At 37.9% G+C, this 25,283-nt stretch overlaps 4 protein-coding genes across 11 annotated transcripts; 3 read left to right on the top strand and 1 right to left on the bottom strand.

The window, feature by feature from the left end:
• Positions 1 to 1,483: 1,483 nt before the first annotated feature.
• LOC137734840 (phytolongin Phyl2.2) lies at positions 1,484 to 4,251 on the top strand. Of its 2 annotated transcripts, XM_088697008.1 has the most exons (3): positions 1,484 to 2,734; positions 3,189 to 3,406; positions 3,778 to 4,251. In XM_088697008.1, exon 1 carries the CDS (start codon positions 1,800 to 1,802, stop codon positions 2,565 to 2,567), a length of 768 nt encoding a protein of 255 aa, XP_088553134.1. In that variant the 5' UTR covers positions 1,484 to 1,799; the 3' UTR covers positions 2,568 to 2,734; positions 3,189 to 3,406; positions 3,778 to 4,251. The 2 variants fall into 2 exon arrangements, with proteins under 2 accessions (XP_088553134.1, XP_088553133.1); XM_088697007.1 differs by lacking the exon at positions 3,778 to 4,251 and having other exon boundaries at positions 1,505 to 2,734; positions 3,185 to 3,637.
• Positions 4,252 to 6,426: 2,175 nt separating this feature from the next.
• On the bottom strand, positions 6,427 to 9,362 carry TAP46 (2A phosphatase associated protein of 46 kD). The gene is made up of 9 exons (XM_068474295.2): positions 8,931 to 9,362; positions 8,702 to 8,824; positions 8,493 to 8,579; positions 8,260 to 8,364; positions 7,908 to 8,069; positions 7,736 to 7,771; positions 7,571 to 7,642; positions 7,049 to 7,329; positions 6,427 to 6,894 (listed from the first exon to the last, which is right to left on the bottom strand). The coding sequence occupies exons 1-9, from the start codon at positions 9,030 to 9,032 to the stop codon at positions 6,642 to 6,644; spliced, it is 1,221 nt and encodes a 406-aa protein (XP_068330396.2). The 5' UTR covers positions 9,033 to 9,362; the 3' UTR covers positions 6,427 to 6,641.
• A 4,661-nt stretch (positions 9,363 to 14,023) lies between these two features.
• On the top strand, positions 14,024 to 18,942 carry LOC137734088 (Ribonuclease P protein subunit P38-like protein). Of its 6 annotated transcripts, none has more exons than XM_088697005.1 (7): positions 14,024 to 14,276; positions 14,383 to 14,539; positions 15,357 to 15,483; positions 15,627 to 15,760; positions 15,969 to 17,185; positions 17,289 to 18,139; positions 18,371 to 18,942. In XM_088697005.1, the coding sequence occupies exons 5-7, from the start codon at positions 15,994 to 15,996 to the stop codon at positions 18,719 to 18,721; spliced, it is 2,394 nt and encodes a 797-aa protein (XP_088553131.1). In that variant the 5' UTR covers positions 14,024 to 14,276; positions 14,383 to 14,539; positions 15,357 to 15,483; positions 15,627 to 15,760; positions 15,969 to 15,993; the 3' UTR covers positions 18,722 to 18,942. The 6 variants fall into 6 exon arrangements, with proteins under 6 accessions (XP_088553131.1, XP_068329464.2, XP_068329462.2 ...); XM_068473363.2 differs by having other exon boundaries at positions 15,577 to 15,760; XM_068473361.2 differs by having other exon boundaries at positions 14,041 to 14,276; positions 15,362 to 15,483; positions 15,577 to 15,760.
• Positions 18,943 to 23,173: 4,231 nt separating this feature from the next.
• LOC137735141 (uncharacterized) lies at positions 23,174 to 25,280 on the top strand. Of its 2 annotated transcripts, none has more exons than XM_068474527.2 (2): positions 23,174 to 24,033; positions 24,821 to 25,280. In XM_068474527.2, exons 1-2 carry the CDS (start codon positions 23,479 to 23,481, stop codon positions 24,902 to 24,904), a joined length of 639 nt encoding a protein of 212 aa, XP_068330628.2. In that variant the 5' UTR covers positions 23,174 to 23,478; the 3' UTR covers positions 24,905 to 25,280. The 2 variants fall into 2 exon arrangements, with proteins under 2 accessions (XP_068330628.2, XP_068330629.2); XM_068474528.2 differs by having other exon boundaries at positions 23,179 to 24,044.
• The last annotated feature ends 3 nt before the right edge of the window (positions 25,281 to 25,283 follow it).

Genomic DNA, 25,283 nt, shown 5'->3' with positions numbered 1-25,283 from the left:
GCGACAGTAAATACAACGTCATCTTCAGTGAGTGTCGCAAATCTCTTTTTCGCCACTATATAATATTAAACCGACGCAACAACTGACACTATTAGGTCCTTTTGTAGTAGTGGATACGCCTTTCTATATTTTATCGTTTTGTGAAATGTAAATTTTCTTTCTTGCGTTGTCCATTGTCAATCATCTAACATTCTCTTTTTTTCTAGCTTAACCACTTTAATCAACTCCTATGTATTTCACACATTTTCTCCTTTTAAGTTCCTGATTATCTCTTGATTTATTTAAAATGTTAGAAGAGTGATTCTTTTTATCAACAGATCACAGTTATTGTTTGAATAATATGAAACGAAAATTATCATATTAAAGGAGTCATTCTTTTTTGTCAACAAATCACAATAATTTAAAATTTCTTTTTATGGCAGTTTCTTCGAATAAAACCTGAAAATCATTTACCAATACACTTTTCTCTTTGCCAATGGACCGCCACCGGAAGTATACAAGTTCGTGCCCCACACCAAAATATAAACAAAAGATAACATGTGATTGCTTGCATCAACCAGGCCAGCAAGCACGGAGTGAACCTTCCACGTTGCACATTATAAAATAAAATTACATTGTATCAATCAACTAAAAAACTATTTTCTTTTTTCTTTTTTTCTACTGAAAAGATAATATAAAAAAAAACGACTTTTTGATTTGAACACTTTCGACTTTGTTTCTCATGTTTTTTAATGATGAAGATTTAGAGTGGCAAATTACCTTATTGGTTGTTGATGAGTAATTGTTAAAATTCGTTTAATGTAATATCATTATAATATATAGATGAGATTGATAATGTTAATAATAGTGTAAAGTGAATCAGACTAAATGTGTCTTAATGGGTGTTCATTAAGATTTTGTTTATTTGATATAACGATAATATAGAGATAAGATTGATAGTAGTGACAATGGTGTAATGTGAAATCAAACTAAATGTGTCTTAATGAGTAACCACTAACAACTAAATGAGTTGATTTGCTACCTCTAAAAACTGTTTATTTTCAAGATCATTGTAAATGTCATATATATAAAAAAAAATTAAAAAATTAAAAGAAATAAAAAATATTTAGTCATCTAGTTGTTATTCAATAAATAGACACATCATATTTTTCACTTAAACATTAAAATTTAGAGCATATTATAACTGAACGATTATAACTGAACGGTTAAATGATTCATGACTTGATACTTTTTTGCAAAGTTAATTTTGAAATAATAATTTATAATATGAACGATTTTGACTATCAAACAACATTACATAAATAAATAAGCAAAACAAGAAAATAAAACAAGAACCGTTATGATTATCCAATAACATTATATTAATAGAAATTATTATTGGCACTCCAATAACATTTTTCATATTTATGTATCGCGTAATATGCATATTGAAGGGTACATCCGTAATAAATCCCTCCCGCGATGGCACTGATTAAACCAGCCGTCATTCAGTTTCTTTTCCCTTCAATTCCCACGCATTCCAACTGTTGATTCCTCCCTTCAATCGGAGGAGACTAAACCCTAGATATTTACACCGAGAGACAAAGAAACGAAACACAATCCGATCCTCCGGGAAATGGTATAGAGAGAGAGAAAGCAGCAGAGAAACTCATAAGAAACGTTTCGGCGTCTTGGGGATTCGAAAGATTCGATCTTTCCGAATCGAACACCCACGGTCGAAATCCCATCTTGTTCTTCATCCCTTGAATCTTCGATTGAAAAGATTCAAAAGTTTTGTTTTTGGTGGGAAGAAAGAATCGATGATTTCGAATCCGGATCTGATTTTCTACGCCTGCATTGCCCACAAGGTCACGATTCTCGGCGAGTTTTCGAAAGAGCCGGGTCTCGGAAACTTAGCGCAGCAATGCGTGGAGGTAGCCCCTCCCCACCATTCCATGTTCAGTCACACGGTAAGAAAAAGGACTTACATTTTCTCATGTCATGACCCTTTTGTGTATTTCGCTATCTGCGATGCCCATCTCGATGACTCCGAGGCGCTTTCGTTCTTAAACCAGTTGAAATCCGGTTTTGAGGATGTTAGTGGAAGTGGGTCGATCTTGGTTCGGGATAATTTTTCCCCCAGTTGCTTGCAAGTCCAGTTTGATTCGATTATTCGAAAAGTAATGGCCTCGGACTCGCCCAATTCGCCGGCAGCCAGTCGGAATCTAAGCTTTGGTGCGAGTAAAGGGAAGAAAATGGTGCTGACACCGCTGCTTGGGAAGAATCCGAGCGAAGGGTTGAAGAAGAAGAGGAGGTTATCTGGGGAGGTTAATGGCGATCCTTGCAAAGATGTGACTGCAATGGAGAAGAAGGTGGATGTGTGCGATGATGCTAATGGCAGCGGGTTTAGAGATTTTCCGTTGCCAACACAAAAGAGTGGTCTTTTGCATTCGGGTGACCGCCAAAAGGCCAAGCAAGTTTGGAGGAGGCATGTTTGGGTTGTTTTGATCCTTGACTTGTTTGTTTGCGCCGTGTTGTTCGGGATTTGGTTGTGGGTTTGCAGGGGATTCAAGTGCATTGACAGTTGAATGGGTGGATTTGGGAGGTTTTGGTGTTTCGGCGTTGTATTGTGCTTTACTTTGAAGACGGATGAAAATTCTGTAACATTACAAACAAGCACTCGGAGGGATAAGTTAGCAAAGTCAATCAGGCTCTGTTTCAATTGTGTACCGGCAACTTTCTCCTTGGCCCTCCGGTGAGCGTCTTGTATGTATCTTAAGCTATATAGCTTGTGTTATACAAATAGTGATAAGCGTTTTCATGTGATGCATCAAATTGTGTATACTTAGATCATCACTATGCAGGCATTGTTTTTACTTTCCTTCCGTTGTTTTCGGTTGATGTTGTAATTGCTCAAATGTCTTGATATTTGAGTTTACCAATAGAAACTGTTTGTTTGCTTTAATGGAAGTTGTTTCTGTTTCTGGATTTGATTTCGTTTTCCTCCGCAGTTAGTCTCTTTATTTGATTCTTTACCTAAAACAAGATAAGACCAAGAAGCGAAATCTTCTTTATTTGATTCCGTTGTCTAATGCGTTCCCCGCTATGGATACTTTTCTTCCATGATAGATTAGCGTCTCGAATTTGTATAGATGCGTTAGATAAGTCATGAATTACTTACTATTTGAGGATATCGAATGTCAAGGCAGTTATTGCGCCTTGTTGTTTGGGATTTGGTTGTGGGTTTGCAGGGGATTCAAGTGCATTGACAGTTGAACGGGCGGATTTGGGAGGTTTTGGTGTTTCGGTGTTGTATTGTCCTTTACTTTGAAGATGGATGGAAATTTTGTAACATTACACTCGAAGGGTCAAAGTCAATCAGGCTCTGTTTCAATTGTGTACCGGCAACTTTCTCCTTGGCCCTCCGGTGAGCTTCTTGTATGTATCTTAAGCTATATAACTTGTGTTATACAAATAGCGATAAGCGTTTAAGTGATGCATCAAATTGTGTATACTTAGATCATCACTATGCAGGCATTGTTTTTACTTTCCTTCCATTGTTTTCGGTTGATGTTGTAATTGCTCAAATGTCTTGATATTTGAGTTTACCAATAGAAACTGTTTGTTTGCTTTGATGGAAGTTGTTTCTGTTTCTGGATTCGATTTCCATTTCCTCCGTCGATGTCTCTTTATTTGATTCTTTACCTAAAACAAGATAAGACCAAGAAGCGAAATCTTCTTTATTTGATTCCGTTGTCTAATGCGTTCCCCGCTATGGATACCTTTCTTCCATGACAGATTAGCGTCTCGAATTTGCATAGATGCGTTAGATAAGTCATGAATTACTTACTATGTGAGGATATCGAATGTCAAGGTTACTGGTGCTGGATGGAACAGTCTAACACCATGTGGTGGCAGACCGGCAGTGTCACGGTCGCATTCAAACATTTCTATTTGAGCTGCTGCTTCTTACCAAATTGCAGCAGAAGCAAAACATACCAACCTTCCAGCTACAATTTTCCGGTTCTGCTACAAACCAGGTTCATCTGACAGTTGCGGTGACGCACGCAGATGTGCAAGAACGTTGAGTTTCAGAGCTTCAAGGAGCCTACTTTGGACGCCGTTGCTGATATTTGCTTCATTAGCTCCGCGACTTAGGGAAGATGTCGAGTTAATAGGCCAACTTTGTAGAACCCAATGGGTTTGGGTTTCTGAACGCTCTGTTTTTCCTGGACATTTTTTATTATTATTGCTTAAATCAAATTATCGAAAGTATAGAAACTAAAAAAGACGTGCTAAAAGAAAAAGGGAGTGCGAAAATTATTTCTCAATCATTATTTAAAAAAATTCTTAGATGCTCGAGTGGTCTTGATATTTTAACTGTTAGATTTTAATTTTTATAATTTTAAATGAAACTGAGGGTTAAAATATTCATAATACCAAACACTCTGGAGCACCCAAAAAAGTCCCAGATGATTTAGCTTAGGGGTGGGCATAAAAACAGTCAAACCGCAAAACATCATCGAACCGTATGGAAAAAAACTGAAAAAAAATCATGTTGACTAAAAAAGTCAACTTTGAGTTAAAAAGGGAACTGGACCGGTTCAAAATGGTTCCGGTTTGGTTTCGAAGGAACAAGAACCGATCGGAACCGAACCTAACCATTTTATTAATAATAAATAAATAAATTATATATATATATATATATATATACACTTGTCATGGTATAATAGGTTGAAACATTAGTTTCATCAAGTTGCAAAACAGTGAATCCATCCCAATTAGGGCTCACCCACCCACAAATGTTACATTTGCTTGCCGCTATTGCTGCTGCTTCCAATATCAGGAGACCAATGCTGTTTAAATTCTTGATTTTTTTTTTGTTTGCTGACCGACCAATGTATATTTCTTTTAATTGTCTCTTTTTGTTAACTTGGTGCCACTGCCAAAGATATTTGCATTAAAAAGGATTTGTGTTGTATGCAACTTTATATAATCGTTTTAGAAGACCTATGTGAATGCATGATGATTTGGTGTTCAAATAATTTAGTATTCGGAACCGTAAACCGACAAAAACCAAATCGGAACCGTTGTACACCGAATGGCACGGTTCTAGTAATAAATTTAAGTGGAACCGCACCGAATCGAACTGTTGATATTTTCCGATTCCGATTCTAGTTTAGGGGTTGAACCGCACTGAACCACACCGTGCCCACCCTTGATATACATGCAAATCGAGCCGAAAGGCTACTGACACTGTCCCAGAAAATGTACAGGGATACTCCGAAACTTCCATATATAATGGTTTGCGGTGTCTTCGGCTCCAAGATTCTCTTCGCCAGCAGCGTGAGGCCCTCGTACTCCGAGGACCGAAGACTACTTGCGACACGAGAAACATATATGCTCGACACAAAGTCGTCTCAGTCTACGCTGCCGATCATTGAGAAGGGCCAAAAAATCGTGGGGGTTGAATTCGGGACAGCAAAACCTCGACCTGTGCTGGTTGAGATCCACCGTAACATCTCCGATGTTTTGCTTTGACGCTCCGGTGTTCATACTCAAAATCTATAGCCACTAGGCGTTCCGATCCAGTTCCAACAATGCACTTTTCATACCGAAAATTTTGAGCTGCTGGACGTTGCAGATTAAAACTCATCATTGCCCGATTAAATGTGAACACACTAGATAGATCAGGGTGCTTAGTTAATTTGTGGTTTCTTGTTTGAATATTACAAATGCATTGATTTCCCAACTTTCGAGCAGATAATCTCACATGTGAATGTCAAACCCGATTCAAGGACCTCGCGGTCGGGAGTCGGGCATCAACAGCCTGCATTATGATCCTTTCAGTAACCCAGTTTACATCGGCACACTGTTTTCTTCATAAACAGACCTTTTTTATTTGGTTTTGGTATTTTATTGCAGATGGTCCTGAAATCGACTTAAAACTCTTCATTTTAGTCCCTCTATTTGAAGATCGACCATTCTCGTTCCTTAACCTTAAACACATCAATGTCGCCCTTTCGTTTGAACTCTGTCGACAATTCCAATTCTGTCTGGTGTGCTGGGATCACCAAATCCTAATTTGATATACAAAATTTTGAACAAACATGAGAATATTGTTTATTCAAATAAGATTTTTAGCCAAAATGTTCCTGAGATTTTCATAACACATAACTTTAGTCTCTAAGATTTAAAATTAATAAAAGTGGTCTCTGAGATTATCCACCATCCATGATTTTAATCCTACCATTAAAAAACTTCATTGAATGGTCCTGAGCTTTTTAATGGAAAACCCAAAATGATGGACAATCTCGAGAACCAAAGTGATATGTTATGCAAATCTCAGTGATCAAAATTATGTGGTATGCAAATATCAGGGACCAAAATTATGTGTTATACCCTTAACTTAACGGAGTATTTTAACGGAATAACCAAAATAATGGATGGTGGAGAATCTCAGAGACCACTTATATTAATTTTAAATCTTAGGAACCAAAGTTATGTGTTATACAAATCACAGAGACCGTTTTAACTAATAAGCCTTGAAATAAATACATGGGTAATATACATAACTTAATCTACACAACAAGAACGACACCAAATACAAAACTTTCTAATTTGCAGTAAATCAAAATCTCAGGGCTCCCCAATGCGCCATTTTATCCACAGGGAGTGAGCTTCTTGTTGCCAGCACCCCGAGGATTATCATCTTTCCAGTCATCCCATGCCCTCGCCCTGTCTTGAGCGGCATCATCATCTTCCTCTTCCCCCTCCGGCGGTGGTCCTGGTTTCATAGGTTCCTTGTACCATGCAGAATTGGCTTCTTCCATGAGTTTCACATTCCTCTCTTGCCACGTATTCATTATCTCCATCTCCTTCAGTCCAGCTTCCTCTATGCTCATGGTCGGCATCCTTCCCGCACAGTAAATTCAATTTAGCATCTCAAATGATATGTTTAACACGACGAAAGATGAAAACACATACGTGAACACCAGATATTTCCAAACATTTGTGCTCATGATAAATTAGACTTGGCAAAATAAAGTAACAGAACACGGAGATATACCTATGACTGGGCTGGAAAACCTGAGCCGCCATCCTTTCCCTCTCACTTGTTGGGTTTCCACCAATAAGACTCGCTGGTCCAAATATTAGTGGCTGGTGCTTGTGTTCATGCATCTCTGAAACCCTGGCTCTCCCTTCTAGAACATCTTGAGCAAAAGTTGCACAGGTGATAGGCTCTGCTGGCCTACTATACTGCACCCGGGTTGCAGCATCACGATGCCAAGCCTCGGCCCTTTTGGCACGATCGTCAAGAACTTCTTGATAAAATTCCTTCCCGCCATCCTGAAATACATGACAATAACAAAAGCTTTTATAACAGAAATAGGTCAAGTTGCAGGACACAGCTTTTCCTATATGCTCTACAAATTTCTCTCTCCGCCCCCGCGCACCCCCCCCCCCCCTCTAATTATCACCAAAAATTGCAAATTCATGACAGAGTAATGGAACTCAAGACCAACACTGACAATAATACAGTAAAAGTGTCTAATCTTAAGTTACGGTAATGGGTGTTAATATTAAATACCTTTGATTGCCTTTCCTTAAAAGCTACAAGCATTTCTTCCTCTTTCTTTAGCATCTCCAACAGATCAAAAGTCTGAAAAAGATTGCATGGCAGAAAGACACGAGTATGAATTGACGTGAATAAAAACGACAGCATGTGGAGGATTACTTTAAGCTATAAACTAACCTTGCTAACTGCCAAAGAGACTGTAGTAAACCACGCCTGCAAAAACAAGGGTTCTAATTAGACAGTTTTTTCTTTCTACCAATGTAATTAGACTTCAAACTTATGAAAACATTCTGATGTAGAACCAATCAACATGTCAGTAAAGAGAATATGTAAGAAGAAATCTACAAACCTCCCGCTCCTCCTCTCCGTCATCATCCAGCACATCTTCCTCTCCTGCCTCAATAGGAGTTGACAAGGCAGATGCTTTAGTTGAACGACCTCTTCGCTCTTTCCGCTCCTTAATTTCCAGCAATTTTGATTCTGCAGCTCTTTGCCTTTTGAATCGGGCAATCTGGATACAGAAGCAAGAGCATAAGTAACAAATTACAACACCAAACCTATACTTTAACATGTTCCGCCAGGCAACATGTAAAACAGTCGGCAGCAGAACAAGATGCCATTATTAAAGTCATGAGTATAAATGAAATTTGAGATAGGATCTTCATGCTTTCTAAAGAAAGACAATAAGAAAACTACAGTACCTTCAGAGCCCTTCGATCAACATGTGAATTTGGGCCATCAACTGCAGATGCTTCTAACTCCTCTTTCGGAACAAGTTCCATTGCCTCGCAAATTGAAATAAACTCCTACAACATGCCGCCGTCCTAGTTAGTTTTAACAGAAACATAAACCTCAAACCAACAGGACACTGACTAGCAAGACATATCCGATGTATTATTGCTTTACCGACAAGTAACTAATAAAAATGGATCACCTTTAATTTAGCCTGGGAAGCCTTAAGAATCAATATCCTGTCATCCTGCGCAACCTTTTCGGTTAATTCACCGAGATAATACGGCACCTGTGATCAAAACCCCGTCAGAAGTTAGCTCATTACATTCAAACCAAAAATCTAAGCTTTCCAAACTATTCCATCAAACATTCAAAGTTTTCGACTTTAAAAATTAAACCCAAAAGAATTACCATAAGATATTTGAGATTGGTGGTGCTGATATCCTCCTTGGTCTCATTGGCTGAGAACAAACCCAGCTTGCTTATCATTTCATCGCACTTCTCCAACACCCTGCATCCCTTCCTCACCTCCTCCTAATAGTAATATCCAAATCAATTAAATTAATTACACAAAAAAGAAAACTTTGAAACTTTCAATAAAATGTGCGAGCCCATGAACTTATGGTGTGGATTTATGTACCTGATCGACACCACCCCCGGACTCCGTCGCCGCCACATGGATCTTCCGAGCTTGCTCGAAGAGCGCCGGAAGAGGCATGTCTTCCATAGTCAATTCTCCCATGGAATTTGAAATGGAGCTTCTGGTGTGGGTTTGAGCTTCTTTAATTGCTAATTTCCGAGAAATGTTAGGGCGGTTGAATCGAGAATTTGAAACTTAGGGTTTTCAGATTTGGGGATAGAACTCTGGAGAATATAAAATTAGTAACTTCGGGAGGGAGATGGAGACGTGCTTATAAAGGGAGATATGCGCCTCCGGCGTAAGTTAGCGTGGAGCTGAATCGAATGCGGAGCGGTGCATGGGTTGGCCTATCGTGGATCTCTACGCCCAGTTTGCAACCGGGTCAAACAACACTGATTTCAAACGGCGAAATATTATTGTCGTTTTCATGGTAGATCAGAAATTAGAAAGAAAAATGCTAAGTAGACTTTCAAAATAGAATTTTTCATAAACTCTCTATCACTTTATATTTTAACATTAATTTCCGATATTATAAAATATTGTGGAGAGAATATGAGTGGCAGAGAGTTCAATGACAGATTCACTTTTAAGAGTCTCTTTTGCGTTTGGAATTAATCGTATATAAATGAAGAAGGAAAAAAAGAAGAAGCCTTCAAAATCTTGTTAATTGGTCGGCAAAAGTCTTTTGTTAATAGGTAGTTTAGATATTAGTCAATTTATTTTTTTATATAAATTTGATAAAACTAAGAGAATTGTTATTGGCACTTCAAAAATCTTATTCTACACTCCAAACTTTCTATATTTGGAAACAAAATTATACTTATGAGGAGCATAGAATAAGATTTTTGGAGTGTCAATAACACTTCCCAAAACTAATACTAATATATAAAAAAAATAAATAAATAATGTTAATTGTCACACGCACAGGGATAGTGTTTGAGAAAAGCTAAGCATACGGCATACAACATTTTGTAAACCACGTCTAAATCGTCGCTCTTATAGAGGTGGGATATGTCACTTAGTACTACGGTCTAATGATATTCCTCTTCATTTGTAAGTAAGAGGTCTTAGGTTTGATTCTCATCCAAAATTGAGTTCGAACTACATTATTGTTAGTCCATTGTGAGATTATTATCTACACTAATGGGATGGGATGGGATGGGATGAGCTTAGCCTCACAATGGGCTAACAATAATGTGGTTCAAACTCGCATTTGACCAGAATCAAACCTAGGACCTCTTACTTACAAATGAAGAGGAATACCAATAGACCGTAATATTAAGTAGCAGATAATATCATTTATTAAAAAAGAAAAAAAATAGCGGTGGGATCTATTTATATTGTGTACCCTACCATTTAGATATGGTTCACAGAACGTGTTCCGGAATGTTTAGTAAGGGATAGAATGTTACAGAAGAACTTACTGTATTTTTGTCATGATATTCGAATATTTCTGTTCAGATGTTCTGAATCACCCATCATCGACGGCCTTCCCTGCCAAAATATTGGGTTCTCACGTCCTTGAATTTGATTGGGATCAGGTATCTGCTCAGACCTTGGCAGACGAACTACTCGGTTGCTTTCTGCTCTAATTATTAAATATATAAGAGATTTGTTCGGTAATCATTTTAGTTTTCGGTTTTTAATTTTTTTTATTTAATTTTTGAATATTTTTTTTTTGTAGTTAATCATTTTATTTTGAGAAATCTGGGTGAAACGACGATTTTACAAATTTTGTTTGGTTAAATGATCAAAATCAAATAGTAATGATACGGGTCAAATAATGATGACAAATCAATAAAATCTTGACAAGATATTATTGCAGCAGTTGGAATTTGTATTTTCATCATTTGAGTCAATTTCTCTTGTCGACGTTGGGGTCAAATCTGTTGAATTCAAAAAACATATAGTTTTGTTTTCCGCTTGTGAATTATGAAGAGTAGGTAGGGTATTATTGAGTTTTGACTAGGGGTGCTTCGGTATGGGATACCATACTGAAACTAGTATCCCGAATCCCAAACCAAAATTTTTGGGGACGGGAATTTGAAGACCAATCCCAAACCAAATTTTCGGGAATCCTAAATTTCGGGAATCCCAAAATATTTTCGGGATTTTGGGACAAATCGGGAATCCCAAATTGAAATATGAAATTATGAATTGTTCTTCAAATATATAATTCAAGAACACATTCATGAACTAGGAATTTCATTTCATTCACACTACCATTTAATTGAACACTGGCATGCCTGACTGTTTTTATCATAGTCAAAATTCAAATTAATTAAACCCTTTTTGCAATCTGTTGAGAGACAAAAGAATCAAGTCTTCTGAAATCATCAGTCATGGCAGCAGCAATAATAAAATCCACATGAATATCAAACAGAACATGAAAAATATGCAAGGTGTAGGGCATTCCAAGTTGCAGAGCATGAATTAGAAACTACTAGCATCAATTATAAAAGAATAATATATATATATGTATAAATATATATATAATAATTAACATTATATATTTTCGGTTCGGTATGGGATTTCCGAAATATTGAGAAGCCAATCCCGAATCCCATACCGAAATTTTGGGATTGGTTCAGGATAGCATCTCGAAAATTTCGGGAATTTCGGTTTGGGAAATTTTTGGTTTGGGATCGGGATTTTTTCGGTTCGGTTCGGGATTTTTGGGAATTTTTTCCACCCCTAGTTTTCACCATTCATTTCGATCATCCAATTTCACCATAAAATTTTCTGTATGTTGTGAACACGGTACTGCACATTAAGTATCATATTACAATTAGTTGGAAATTTTGTTTTTTAAGTTTCCAACTAATTGTATTATTACACTTGTATACCAAGCCTTGTTCTTGACACACTAAAAAATTTCTCTAATTTCACAGCAATATTACCTTTGCACTGCTATGTGTGCTGTTTTTTGATATTTTGCAACATGTCAGATACAAACAATATAGAAAATTCAAATTTCAAACCTTAAATGCGAAAGGAAACTCTTATTTAACTCATTCAAGCCCACGATGTTATTATTATTATTTTTTTTTTTCATTTGACATACATCAATTTCTTTTTTAAATTTGATGATTTGATGTCAATGGAGTTTTTGAACCAAAAGGGAAAAATCTCAATGGAGTTAACAAGTTTTGGTGAAAAGTCCTAATCAAGTTCTTTGGAAGGGTGTGTTTGTGAATGATTGATGACTCAATTATTCAGTATGCCAATATAGAGAGTCATACTGAATATGAAAATAATTACCTAACGTTTGAAAACTAGACATCTGGTAAGTTATCACAAACTTCACCAACATTAAGTAATGACGTTATTAGCATTAAATGATGAGGTGGACAAATACTAAAGTTGATTTTCACTAATCGACATCTTTGGAGTTCAAATTTGTCAAATTGCCCCATTTTAGGCAAGTTAACCACAAATTTGCTTAAGCTAAATGGCGTCAATTTGGAAATTCAAATCACCATAGATGACTTGAGAGTTACAAACACTGCTTAATATTTGTCCATGTCATCATTGAATATTAGTGAACCTAATATATGTCCTTTCTTTAAAACTTTAGGTAGTTATTAAGAATGTTTTAATATGTTAGGACCAGTTTGGAATCACTCCTAAAAGTTGAGTGGTTTGGAATCACTCCTAAAAGTTGAGTGGTTATCCATACTTAACTTGAATTTTAATATATAACTCGTTGTTGTGGCCTATTTGTGAGAGAGGGTGCAACAGAGAGAGATGTAGTATGACATTCCACATCGTTCAGGGGAGTGATCCTTAAATGTATATTCTCATCCCTACCTAGCACGAGTCCTTTTGGGAGCTCACTGGCTTCGGGTTCCGTAGGAACTCCGAAGTTAAGCGAGAAGGGGGCTAGAGCAATCCCATGATGGGTGACCCACTGAGAAGTTGCTCGTGAGTTCCCAAAAACAAAACCGTGAGGGAATGGTAAACACAAAGCGGACAATATCGTGCTACGGTGGTGGAGTTGGGCCCGGGAAGTGATTCACCCCGGGCCGGGATGTGACAATAAACTGTCACATCCCGGCCCGGGGCAAAAGGGCCCGCTCTACCACCGTAGCACGATATTGTCCGCTTTGGGCTTACCATTCCCTCACGGTTTTGTTTTTGAGAACTCACGAGCAACTTCTCAGTGGGTCACCCATCATGGGATTGCTCTAGCCCCCTTTTCGCTTAACTTCGGAGTTCCTACGGAACCCGAAACCAGTGAGCTCCCAAAAGGCATCGTGCTAGGTAGGGATGAAAATATACATTTAAGGATCACTCCCCTGGGCGATGTGGGATGTCACATGTAGAAAGGCTTGAGGAATCCTGTAATGCTATTCCTTATGCCTAGTTTATCTCTACTAATTAATGGAACCCTATTTGTCAACCAAAATAAGGTAAAAAGACAAATTAGTTTTCTATCACACAAAAAAAATGATGACAATAATGTAATTTCACAGGTCCAAATTTTTCTATTTTTTATTGAAACCTCACTTACAAGTGATGTTAAAATTCCTCCACTATAAATAAAATAAAATAAATAAATAAATAACGAAAAACAAACACCTCCCACTCCCCCCACGTTCTCCCTATCTCCCTCTCCCTTTCTCGTTCTTATTTTCTTAAAAAATGTGTTCATACACATAAAGTGTATAGGCAAATGCTAGTAGTAATAAGAAGAAAATAACTTGTTCTCCAAGTAAAATAAAGTTTAATAGGAATGATATTCTAGATTTCTAAAGATTCTTAACTTATAATTTACACAATTACACATTATTAAATATTAATTATAACAATAATTGTATGTTTTTAATTAATATTATTTTTGTTTCATGTGCACGGAATATACAATCGGTTACATCGCAAATTTTGTACATATGAGGCTCATCGTGTGTGAAAGCACTAAAATTGAAGAGAAAATGTCAAACCATTTCGTATTCGTGTTCTTTAAATGAAAGATTAAAACTTTATTATGAAGCTAAATTTTTGAAGCATTGTGCAGCAGTACACATTATCCTGCTGGGACCCAAGAAAGGCACAATAATTTAATACAATGCCATGGTGGGAGCTGGGAACATGGGCTGTGATCCCAAATGCCCAGACTTGACTGTGACCCTCGTTTCTTTTGTACCTTCTAATTGTTTTTTCTTTTTTATTTATTTGATTTGAGATATGTTATGCAAGAGAGAGAGAGAGAGAGAGAGAGAGAGAGAGAGAGAGAGAGGAGAGGAGAGAGAGATTGCTTGGAGAATGGAGATAATCAAATGAATACTGCATTACCAACCCCAGATTCCAAGGGCAGATCAAGGAAAAATTAAATAAAAATTTAAGGTGATTATTTCTCTAACCAATAATTAATTAGTAAATATGATGCTGCTCTTTCAAGTGCAATGGATTTGCAGTGTAGTGTTTCATGAACAAGTTTCCTGCTTTACAGGTCTCAGAGGCAAAGCAAGGAACTTGAGAGGAAGCCCACCTCCCTCTCTCTCTCTCTCTGTGGACCCATGACCTTCTTGCCTTGCTTGCTCTCATCATTTGCAAGAGATGCTCTGCTCAGTTGCAGCTCACTTGGACCTTTCACTGGTGAAACTCATGTATTTCTACTTCTTTTTTACTTTGCAATGCATATCTTATTGGTTTGCTAACGGAGTGTATGATGAAAAATCGAGCGCAATGGGGTTTTAAGATTCATATAGCAAGCCGATCCCACTTAATGGCAGCGGCATTATAGAATTCATACAACTGAGCGAATCCCACTTAGTGGGATGATACTTGGTGATGGTTGTTATATCTTATTGGTTTGCTATTGCTGTGAATAAGTAACCGAAGAATTGGTTTTTTTTTTTTTTGGGGGGGGGGGGGCAAAAGAACTGTTACTGAAGTCAATTGGATTTCTTGGTGCATGTTGAAAATTTAATCATGGGTTTTTACTTTTCAGTGCAACTAATGAGGTTTTCTAATCCTAATTGGGTTTTTAGTGAGATAGAGAAATGATTTTTACGCGCTATTTTCTTTCTCTGCACATTCATGTTTAATTTAATGCGGGTTTGCAGTAAAAGTGTGTAGAAATCATTTCTCGGAGATTTGAGCTAATGAGCTTGTTTATTATTGCACTGATATTTTGAGTCCACCCAACAGTGCAAGAACATCTTTTGAGCTTGTTTTAGTAGATAAAATTAGAAAAAAAAGGAAGAAGCACAAACTTTCTGATTACTGAAAAGTGCTTTTGATTTTGTAGTCTTTTGGGGTCCCTTTTGTCTATATGCTTTTACAAATTATTTTATGCAGTGTAGTTTTAATCCAGGTAAGCCACTCTGGAAATATACAATATTTATAGGGAGAAGTGTTTGGTTGAGATATGTTTATTGTTTTGTTGGAGTCCACTGTCTGATCAGTAATGGTGACAAACAGCCCAGGAATCTGGTGCTTTTGATTCCAATGGCAGCAATCACTCATGACTCCTGACCTGTGCTGAAGAGAAAAAGGAGGATAAAAGCCGGTGGAGGGGAGAAGAAGCATGTGGGGCTTGCTTTGCTAGGTCAGTCTTTCACTGAAATCCAGGGGATTCTTTAAATTCTGTTTCGTTTTTCATTTCCGTTTTGAATACATCTCGATTTAACTGATTTTGCAGTACCAGGCACGAGTAACGCGTTTGTTGTCATATAACTTGTGTGGTAGAAGGTGAATGCTGTTTGGTGTGGTTGATGCTTCAGGATCTCCATTGAAGCATTGCTCTTTCCGAGCTACACTTTTACTCCGCTATAAGCTTCGCTCTGTGGTTTTGAGCTGCAAGCAATCATAAGTTCCTTCTTTCTGTAAGTTCAACTACAATTCATGAAACTCGTTGATGAAACAGTTTCTTTCTGTTTTCTAGTACTGCACTAAGTGAGATGTTTATATCTTATTAGAAATTATAGTCGATTATCTTTCCTCTTTTCTCGAAATGGATTTTTGTGAATGCTTAGATTTTCAGTTTCCTGATCGAATTCTAATCTTTTGTTTTCCGGTTTTATGTTTTCCCAGACGAAAGGAAGAAAATTTCTGAGTAATGGAAGAGAAAGTGGTCTCCAATTCAAATTTATTTGTCTGTGAAGATAAGAGTGATAGTTTGTATCCTACGTATTTTGGTGTGTCGTGTGCATTCTTTGCTCTGCGGCTCCTGTCAATGCCTGATATGCAAGATGAGAGGTTGTCTGAAGTGCGGGAGAAAATGCTTCGAGGAAGTGCGCAACTGTTGGGATTGCTTGTATGGAGAGTTCAGAAAGAAGGAAGAAGTGTGCAAGATTCCGCACTTCTCCATAAACTTGAGGATGCAGAAAAAGAGATCAGAGAGTTGAAGAGACTGAGGCATGAAGATGCAAAAGCCAACGAGAAAGTCGTGAGCATCTTTGCTGCACAGGAGCAGAGCTGGTTGAACGAACGAAAGAAACTGCGGCAGCATATTGGGATGCTAATAAATGCATTGAAGGTTCGTGAGAAAAAGCAGGATGAAGCAATTTCTGCAATGAATGATAGAATGAAGGATGTGAAGCTTTTGGTGCAATCTAAGGATAAGGCAATGGGGGAATTGGAGCAGAAGTTGAAAGAATTGGAAGAGAAGCTAACAAAGGCTGAAAGTGCGGCGGAAGAATTGAGAGAGAGTGCTAAGCGTGCAGCCCAAGAACATTCTTCTGAGCTTTTGAGGCACAAAACTGCACGTTTGGAGCTTATTTCAAGCCAACGGCAGCTTGATGCTGATATGGGTCGAGCACTTAGGCAAGTTGAAGCTACTAAGCGAGAGTTGAATGTCGTCTTAGATCAAAAGGAGGAGTCGGTTTTGATGGTTCAGAAAATATCTGCGGAGATTGTAAAGATGCATACGGATTTGGAACAGAAAGACAAGATTTTGTCAGCGATGCTTAGAAAATCCAAGTTAGACACAACAGAGAAGCACATGCTTCTAAAGGAGATGAAATTATCAAAGGCAAAGAGGAAGCAAGCTGAGCTTGAAACAGAACGATGGAAGGTAGTCTCCTCGGAGTCTAGACATGAGAGGCATTCATTGAAAAGTATGTTGGTGAAAGCGAATTCTAGGTTTGAAATTGCTTTAAACGAAAGAGGGGTGAATTCCAGTGCAACAGGTACATCTCATTTACAAAATGGAAAGACAAGACCACAGCCAATCAATGCTCTTCTTGGCTATGAACATTCTGAATTTAGAGACGATTCTGATGGGTACTCGTTTGAGGCAAAGGACCTAGGTGAGAATGAATTATTAATTATCCTTTTGATTTAACATATATGGTTCCTCCGCTTAACCACTTTCGGTTTCTTGATTTAACCTTGTTCTATGATTGATCGCAGCTGATATAAAGCAGTTGGAAGGTTGGGTTCGCTCCGAGGCAGAGAGGTATGCAGCGCTAATTGAGCAAAGGCATCACCTAGAAATGGATGCTTTTGTTGAACAATTGAGACTTAAAGATGAGAAATTAGAAACTTATCGATGGCGTTTGATGAGCATGGAATTAGAATCTAAGCGGCTAGAATCTCATGTTGAGGGACTGAACAAAGATATATCGCATCTCAGACACGATAATATGAAGTTGGAAGCCTTGTTATTGGAGCGGGAAGATGAACTAACTTCCCTAAAAGAGCAGTTTGCATCACAGTCACGGTTTCTAAACTGCCAGACAAACAACTTAAATATCATAAGTACGAAAGTGAAGACGGAAGATCCAAAAAGAAAGACAAGTTCGGTGGAACCATGCGAAGAGGAAGGTGGTAAGAAAGGAGAGGAAACTCCATCTTCTAGCCAGTTCAATGCTGCAGCTGTGAAGTCTCCTGACAAAGAGTTTGAAGGTGAGCAGGATACTTCCCACGAGGGTACAAGTCAAGCGGGAAGTACGAGTCCAGTAGAAGTTGACGGTGCTGAAAAGTTAGCATCACCAAGCCAGGCCTCAAGTACAAATACTTCGCCGTGGAGGATGGATCTTCAAGCTCTTGGTGTTTCTTACAAGATCAAGAGGCTGAAGCAGCAGCTTATTATGCTTGAAAGGTTTTCAGGAAAGCAAGAAGCCGGTGAAAGTCATACCGAAAGCAATGATGATGGGCAAAGTGGGATTAAAGGCTTTCTCATGCTGATGTTGTTGCTGAATAAGCAAGTTGGCCGGTATCAGTCCCTCCAAGGGAAGGTTGATGACCTCTGCCAACGGATGGTAAGCTTCGATTCTTAATCTTGTTAGTGAATTTTCAGCAAGCATACGACCTTCACAACAGTTTCCTACAAAAAAACTATACCATCTAGCTGTAGTTCTATGAAAATTTAGGATCTAACGGTGACCAAAAAGGTCGAAAACTGAAGTTAATATTGAAACTAGCACATTGTTACTAGCTTCACTATACAATAATGACACGTAATTTGTTTTTGAATTCCTTATGATTTTCAGCATGACAATGATCTCGATCTAAATGGTAGACATGGAGATTCAAATACTGCAAGAACAAAGGACAAGATAAAGACACTAGAGCGCCATCTTGATGAAACGTTTCAGCTGCAGAGATATATGGTTGCAACAGGGCAGAAACTAATGGAAATCCAACCCAAGATTGCTTCTGGACTCGTTGGGGTTGCGGAAGAGCTAGAGACGTGTGCAAGCTTCGACATGAAGCGCTTCACCGATTTCATTAAAACTCTCTTCCAGGAAGTTCAAAGAGGTCTGGAAGTTCGGATAGCGCGAATCATTGGAGATCTTGAGGGGACCTTGGCTTGTGATGGGATGATACATTTGAGGAGGTAGTGATGAAAAAACGCAAGGAGTTCGATCAATAACGGTAGTTCGACTGATTTATATACTCAGATTTGTATAGAGAGCTATAGGCAAATAACATATATAATTTTAATGCAGAAGGAATGCCAAGAACTTAACTTTCATGTACTATACTTTTGATTGAGCAAATCATCTCTGCATGTCAAGCTTTTGATGAATAAAGGGGTGATGAACACATAGGATTATTACCAGTGGCGGAGTCAGCATTCAGAGTACAAGGGGCTCAAATGTCTCAATCTAAAAGCTCTCATAATCTTACAAAAATTATTCTGCCATGTGGTGAGCAACTAACCAACATTGTTTGGGTCTGGTACCGTGTCATCCTCATCATCCTCTTCATTAAACCTAAATCTCAAGCCTCTCTGACTTTCTTCCTCTCTCCCACTCTCCCTCTCTCCCTCCACTAATCTCCAGACCAAAGCCCTCCTCAAAGCTGACAAGCACTGAATTGTCTGAATTCCATAGGAGCTACCAACCTCAAATCAAACGTAATGAAAGAAATTAAAACAAAAACGTTGGGTTGAGGTTTTGAGCCTACGGAAAACCTTGAAAATCATAAGCATAACACTACACTTTTTTACCTGAAAAAAATGTCAGAATGAGCCTGAGCCCATCTTGTCCCTTCAAGGCTCCACTTCTAATTTTTCCCACTAAACTCTGATAACTAGCTATTTGTCGTCTAAATTTACTAATTAACTTGTCTAAACATTGATCACTCTCCAAACTCCATAGCTTGTCTCCTTCAAAGTTCAATCATGGGACCTTGAAGAGCTTCGTTGTCTTTTATTAGCAGCCGCCCCCAAATCGGTTAAGCGTCGTGATAACAAAAAAATGTTTGTGTTTCAAACTGATGGACTAGTTTTGTTGGGTTTTGATGCCTACTATTTGTCCCAACAAATTTTGGTCATTGCGTTCATTCATTCGGGCGTCGGTCGAATCCAATACTTGCCGACCTTCAATTGTACTATAAAGTTAACAAGTTACAAGAGACCGATAGTTGTCACAATACATTAAGAGCGGTTTAGAGACTACTCTTGTAGAAAACCATTTTGCTCATATACAAGTGCTTTCATTAGAAAAACGTTTAAATTTTTGTTAAGCATTCAAGTGTTTTATTGAAAAAAAAAAAAAAAAAACTTGAAATAGCTTTATAAAAAAACATTTGACAAGCGATTCTTCATAAAGCACTTCTACGACCAATAAACACTTTTAGTTTTCAGAAAGTGCTTTTGGCCATTTCATAACCAATTTCAAACAACACTGAGCTAATAACAAACGAAGAGAAAACTTGGTGATTAGAATTTGAAAGTTGAGGTCAAAAGCTCAATGTGAGAGTTCCAGATGGAGCTTTGGGATGAACTTATTAGGGTTTCAATCCCATGTTCTTTTTCCTGGACGGAAAAGGAAAGGCTCACAGTTCTCAGTCACTGATAGATATTAGAGAGGCGGCCATTAATGGGGAGGATGGGGGTTGGGGATGTCTCAGTCAGGTTGAATGGCTCAACGTCTGCTAGTGTTCCCAATTTGCATTTCAGTTTTGAATTGGGGTGGTTGTGTTGGGGCTCTGCTGATTTAAAACTTGGGTCATCAACCTTTCTTGTCAAGGAGAAGGTTGCTTTCTTGTCAATTAGGTGCTATCATTGCTCTCTCTCTCTCTCTGTTGAATTGTATTCCTCATCAAAGACATTTTTAAACACCACGGGTGGCTAGTGATCAGAGACGAATTTCAAGTTCGTATTTCGCACGGCACTCTTTAAACTTGATTTTTGACGTTGGTGGACGCACGATGGTGGTGAAGAAATTCTGAAATGTCTATGTAAGTCTTTCCAACTCCCATAATGATGAATTATTATGACGAAGCCACTGACTGATATTTTTTTTTATAAATATTTTTCATGATGCATATTATTATTCTGTTCCAAAATAGTAAGCACATGTTCTTGTTGTTGTTTTGTCGTTTAGGGAGCCAATGATTTGAGTGTCCAGGTATAGGAACCTCCACCTTAAGTAAAATTTGATCATAAAACTAGTGCCGAAATGTAGTCTACAATTGAGGCAAATTTAGCTCTCAGATGAGCTAAGACTCGAGTAAAGGCTATCAATGTGATTTTTGTGGGCATAATTTTTTTCCTTGTTCAAGCGATATTCTAATTTAATCTAATTATAAGAAGGAGAATTCGAACATAACTGCAGAATGTGAGCACACTGTTATATCATCTTAATTACGTTAATGTCTGCAAAATAAAATAAACAATTTAATAAAATGAAGCACTAGAAGCATCCTTGCCTCCTTGGACAATTGGAAAAGGAAAAATGAAATTAAAGACCTAATGGGCAGGTAGTGGATACAACTATGTATCTAAAAATCTGAAGTCCAACACTTCCATACCAAGAAAAGAGAGATCATGTGTAATTGTCACTCTATCATGGCTGGTACTGACTTGGCATTTTGGAGTTGAAAGGTAATTTGCCAAGTCATATTACACGTTTGTCGACAGATGTCAATAATCTTCGAACGAGTATGTTAATTTATGTTAATAACTTTTGAGTGAGTATGGGGACAAATGCAAACTTATGCCGAGTGAGCCTGTCTAAAGATGCTCATAGCAATTAGCAAACCATACAAAGAGATGAGGCTAGCATCTACCCTGCTCAGTGTCGATAGAGGTAATTCGTCAAACAGTTAGAGTGCAGCTTTCAAAGGCATTTCATGTTTTCTAAGGGCAACACAAGTTCTTCCATGAAGAATTTCTGAGTTATGCAGTCAACTAACCCACCTTGTCCCAAGGTGGATCCGCCTCTGTCGCCTTGTTTAGCTTTTGCATACTAAATGTATCAAAGATGAATCGAAAGACAAAAACAAGAGAACGAGTGGAGAAAAAGAACACAAGAGTTCGTAAATCATTGTGCCAAGTGTTGAGAGAGGAATGGGACTTTAATTGGGGCCCTAAGCCTTCTTAAAAAAAACTTGTTACTTGAACTTGAGAGCCAGCTAGCAAGAAGTTATTTATTTTCCTCAACCAATAATAATGCAGAAACAAGTGACCAAATAAATTGGCAATGTTTCTGTTGCGTGTTTTACCCTAACTTTCTACACTGCCATTGTATAATATGTCGGTTGGAGTGTATAAATGAGGAGCAGATATATGCAGTCGTTATAGCAAAAGCCTCGTGCACGACTGATCATATGTCGTATATCTCTCTCGTAGTCTCATAACATTATCTCGCTTATCGTGTAATTACACTGACATACGTAATAATTTTTTGCTAATAAACAATAATTTTCAGTGTTTCTTTTCTTCTTTTTATTTCTTTTTCGTTTCTCCGCCCCAACATTTTAGAAAATAAAGTTTCATGGCATGCACATGTGCCACCTTTGTGCAACTTTTGACTGGTTAAAGCTTGTAAGAATGCCGATAAAGAGCTCTCTATCTTCCAAATATTTCAAATTTCATGTCACAAAACTGACTAAAAGGAGAAGAGAATAATAATTCCCACTCAAATTTGTTCAATTTAAATTTTAGCACCATTTTTTCATTTTGTTTTGTGTGTGACAAAAAAAGTGGAAGAAGATGATTCCAAGGAAAAGTTGTTAAAAAATATGTGCCGCAGTTAGCCGGCTCTTTTAATCTGTGTTGTAGAGAGATTTTTCAGTGTACTCAAAACACGTGACGAACATTACATGTCATTATATAATTTGAATAACATATAAAAAAAATTTCCTCCAATTATATGATGACATGTGGTGTTTCGCATAATATTCTGCACGCGCTTCAAAATTTCTTATATGGTGTGCACTTGTGTGTGCTAAAACTTTGATCTTTACAAATTCTACCATTTGCCATCATAACCATCCCATCGTTTTACTTTCTCCGCATCCGAGTTTATACACTGATGTGTTTACTTAGAACAAAAAAAATGCGAGTCTTTAATTAATTTTGAATTTGATACACACGAGTTTCGAACGTAAGATTTAAGAAAAATACCACTCAAATTTAATGTTTTTTATCATTTTTCTCACCTGGGTCCATACACCGACATGTTTTTTGAGTACATTTATATTTTTACATTAAGAGGAGGAAGAGTTCGGCAAAGTTACATAATGAGCAGTCTAATTTGATATCGAATTTGTCATCTACGAGATGCAAACTTAAAATATCTCACTTTTAAATAAAGATGAATAAGACCAGATTATAGTAGTGACCATACCGACGTGTTTACTTAGGAATACGCGTGTTTAGAAAAATCAATGGTTAAAGCTATAGTTTACACGTTAACTAAGACTTTTTCCACGACCCAATTGACGGACTACAATTGAATTGATGGTCGTTATCCACGTCAGTCTAAAACACCAAGTGTTTCCAGGGTGGGACCCCAAACCTCATTGACTAAAGGGCATTTAGGTCTAACAGCAGGTAAGAAAAACTATAGGAAACTGGCATTTTCTCGTGAAGAAGAAGCGCCAGGAGCGTTTGCTCTCTGCCCCTCACAACAATTCACCTTCCTCCACCGCCTCCCAACCCCCTCTCCCTCTCCCTCTCCTCTCTCTTTCTCTCTCTAAAAACCCCTCAAATACTCTCTCTCTCTCTATAAAAACTCACACTTCCCGTCTCACCAACCGACTAGAAACGAAGCTTACTCTGTTTTTTTCGAGAATCCTCTACTTTCACTGTTTTTTCGAAAGAGTTTTTAGAAATTGTTCTAGAGAGAATCGATAAGAAGAATCAATGGCGTCGGAACCAAGTAGAACACCGAAGCTGTCTTTGTTCTCGCTTCCTTCCCAGCCGCCGGAGCCGCAGGGGATGTTAACACCGCCGCTCCAAACAACCGCCTCGGTTCCATTCAAGTGGGAGGAAGTTCCAGGAAAGCCCAGGGACTGCGGCGGCAGCGCAGAATCCAAACCCAAGTGCGCGAGATCCTTGGAGTTGCCTCCGAGGTTGCAGAGCGAGGCGGCCAAAATTACCAACATGCCCTCCCCGACCACCGTGTTGGACGGGCCTGACGTCGGGCGGACTATGTCGTTTTCGTTCAGAGATAGGAGCCCTGGTGCTCTTGGGAGTAAGAGGTTGAGCAAGGAGAGTTGTAGGAGCGGCAGCGGTGGCGGTGGCGGTTTTGGGTCTATGAGGTGGGCAAGTTTCAGGAAGAACAAAGAGGTTGTTGACCACGGCGGCTTTGACTTTTTGCCTCCGGCTAGTGGCGGCGGTGAAACGAAGGTGAAGATCACAAGAGTTAGGAGGACAGCTAGCTTCTTGAATTCTTCCAACACAAGGTCACGTATGTGGGTAAGTACGAGGTAACCAAATCTCAATTATTTACTAGCTCCCCTAACGCTCAATTAGCAAATTTAATTAAGTTTTTGCTTGAAAATTGTATTAAGGAGGATTAATAATCAACCAAAAACGATGTAATTTTATATAATAATATTGAAAATTTTGGCTAAACCGGACGAGTCATATTTAAGTATTGAAAATTTTAGGTCAAAATATAACATATTCACCTACTATAATAAGCATCGTAGGATCGTCTAGTGATTTGAGACGAATTCTAGACCCCCATGGCATGTTTTAGTTCGATTCTTATCAATGGTGAATCTCACGACGCTCGTCAAAAGAATATTGAAATGTCTATGTGAGTTTTTTCAACTTTTGAAAGATTAGACTACCATGATAAAATCATCAGCTGATTTTTTTTTTATATAAATAATAAAAATAATAATAATTGTCACTCTGGACAAAATATTTGATGCCACACTCTTTATTTTTAATTTCTTCACAAGACTTTAAAATTGCTTGTCAAATGTTTGGCATTGTGCGCATTATCTTCCCATTTTCTGCTAAATTAATACCACTAATAATTATTGGACTTCTCTTGGATACCAAATGTGATTATTTTATAATCAGTTTCTTTTTTTTATTATTTGTTTAATTGATTACAACATAATCTTATTTGGTATCTTCTAATCAGTTACCTAATGTGATTATTTGTGACATAATTTCTCAACTCACAAATATTTAATTAGTGTTTTGCCAAATAAATAGTTAATTAGTATTAATTTTTTTATCATTGCAGGCAAGCATTTGCGAAAGCTTTAAGCAGGTGGTCCCCGTTCCATGGAGACGCAAGCAAGAAAAACTGAGAAATATGACCTCCTAAAGTCTTCCAACCGTTGGATCAACCCCATCTGACGCTCCATTTCCAACTTGTTGAAGAATATGTGTAAATATATCAGAAAATTAAAAATAGTTTAATTAGTCTAAAATTCATGAGCTTCACTTTTATAAGGAAATCCCTTTCCACCAAATTCACGGGATCCGGACTGTTGAAATTTGATCTAATGGCTACAGTTATTATAACTTTTAAAGAGACTTTCTTTTTGAAGCCGTTGGATCAAATTTTAACGGCCGAATCCTGAACTAGATGGATTTGGTGGAAATGAATCCGGAGAGGATCCCTTTCCTTTTTATAAACCCTCTATAATTCCTCAGTGTACCAACAAATTGCCCCCTTTATCTAAATTTCTGAGCATCTACTC

The sequence above is a fragment of the Pyrus communis genome, chromosome 7, assembly GCF_041283825.1.
Source record: "Pyrus communis isolate YQ-2024b chromosome 7, ASM4128382v1, whole genome shotgun sequence".
Lineage (NCBI taxonomy): Eukaryota > Viridiplantae > Streptophyta > Magnoliopsida > Rosales > Rosaceae > Pyrus > Pyrus communis.
The sequence above is the reverse complement of the archived record's forward strand: the minus strand, read 5'-3'. Positions and strand labels throughout refer to the sequence as shown.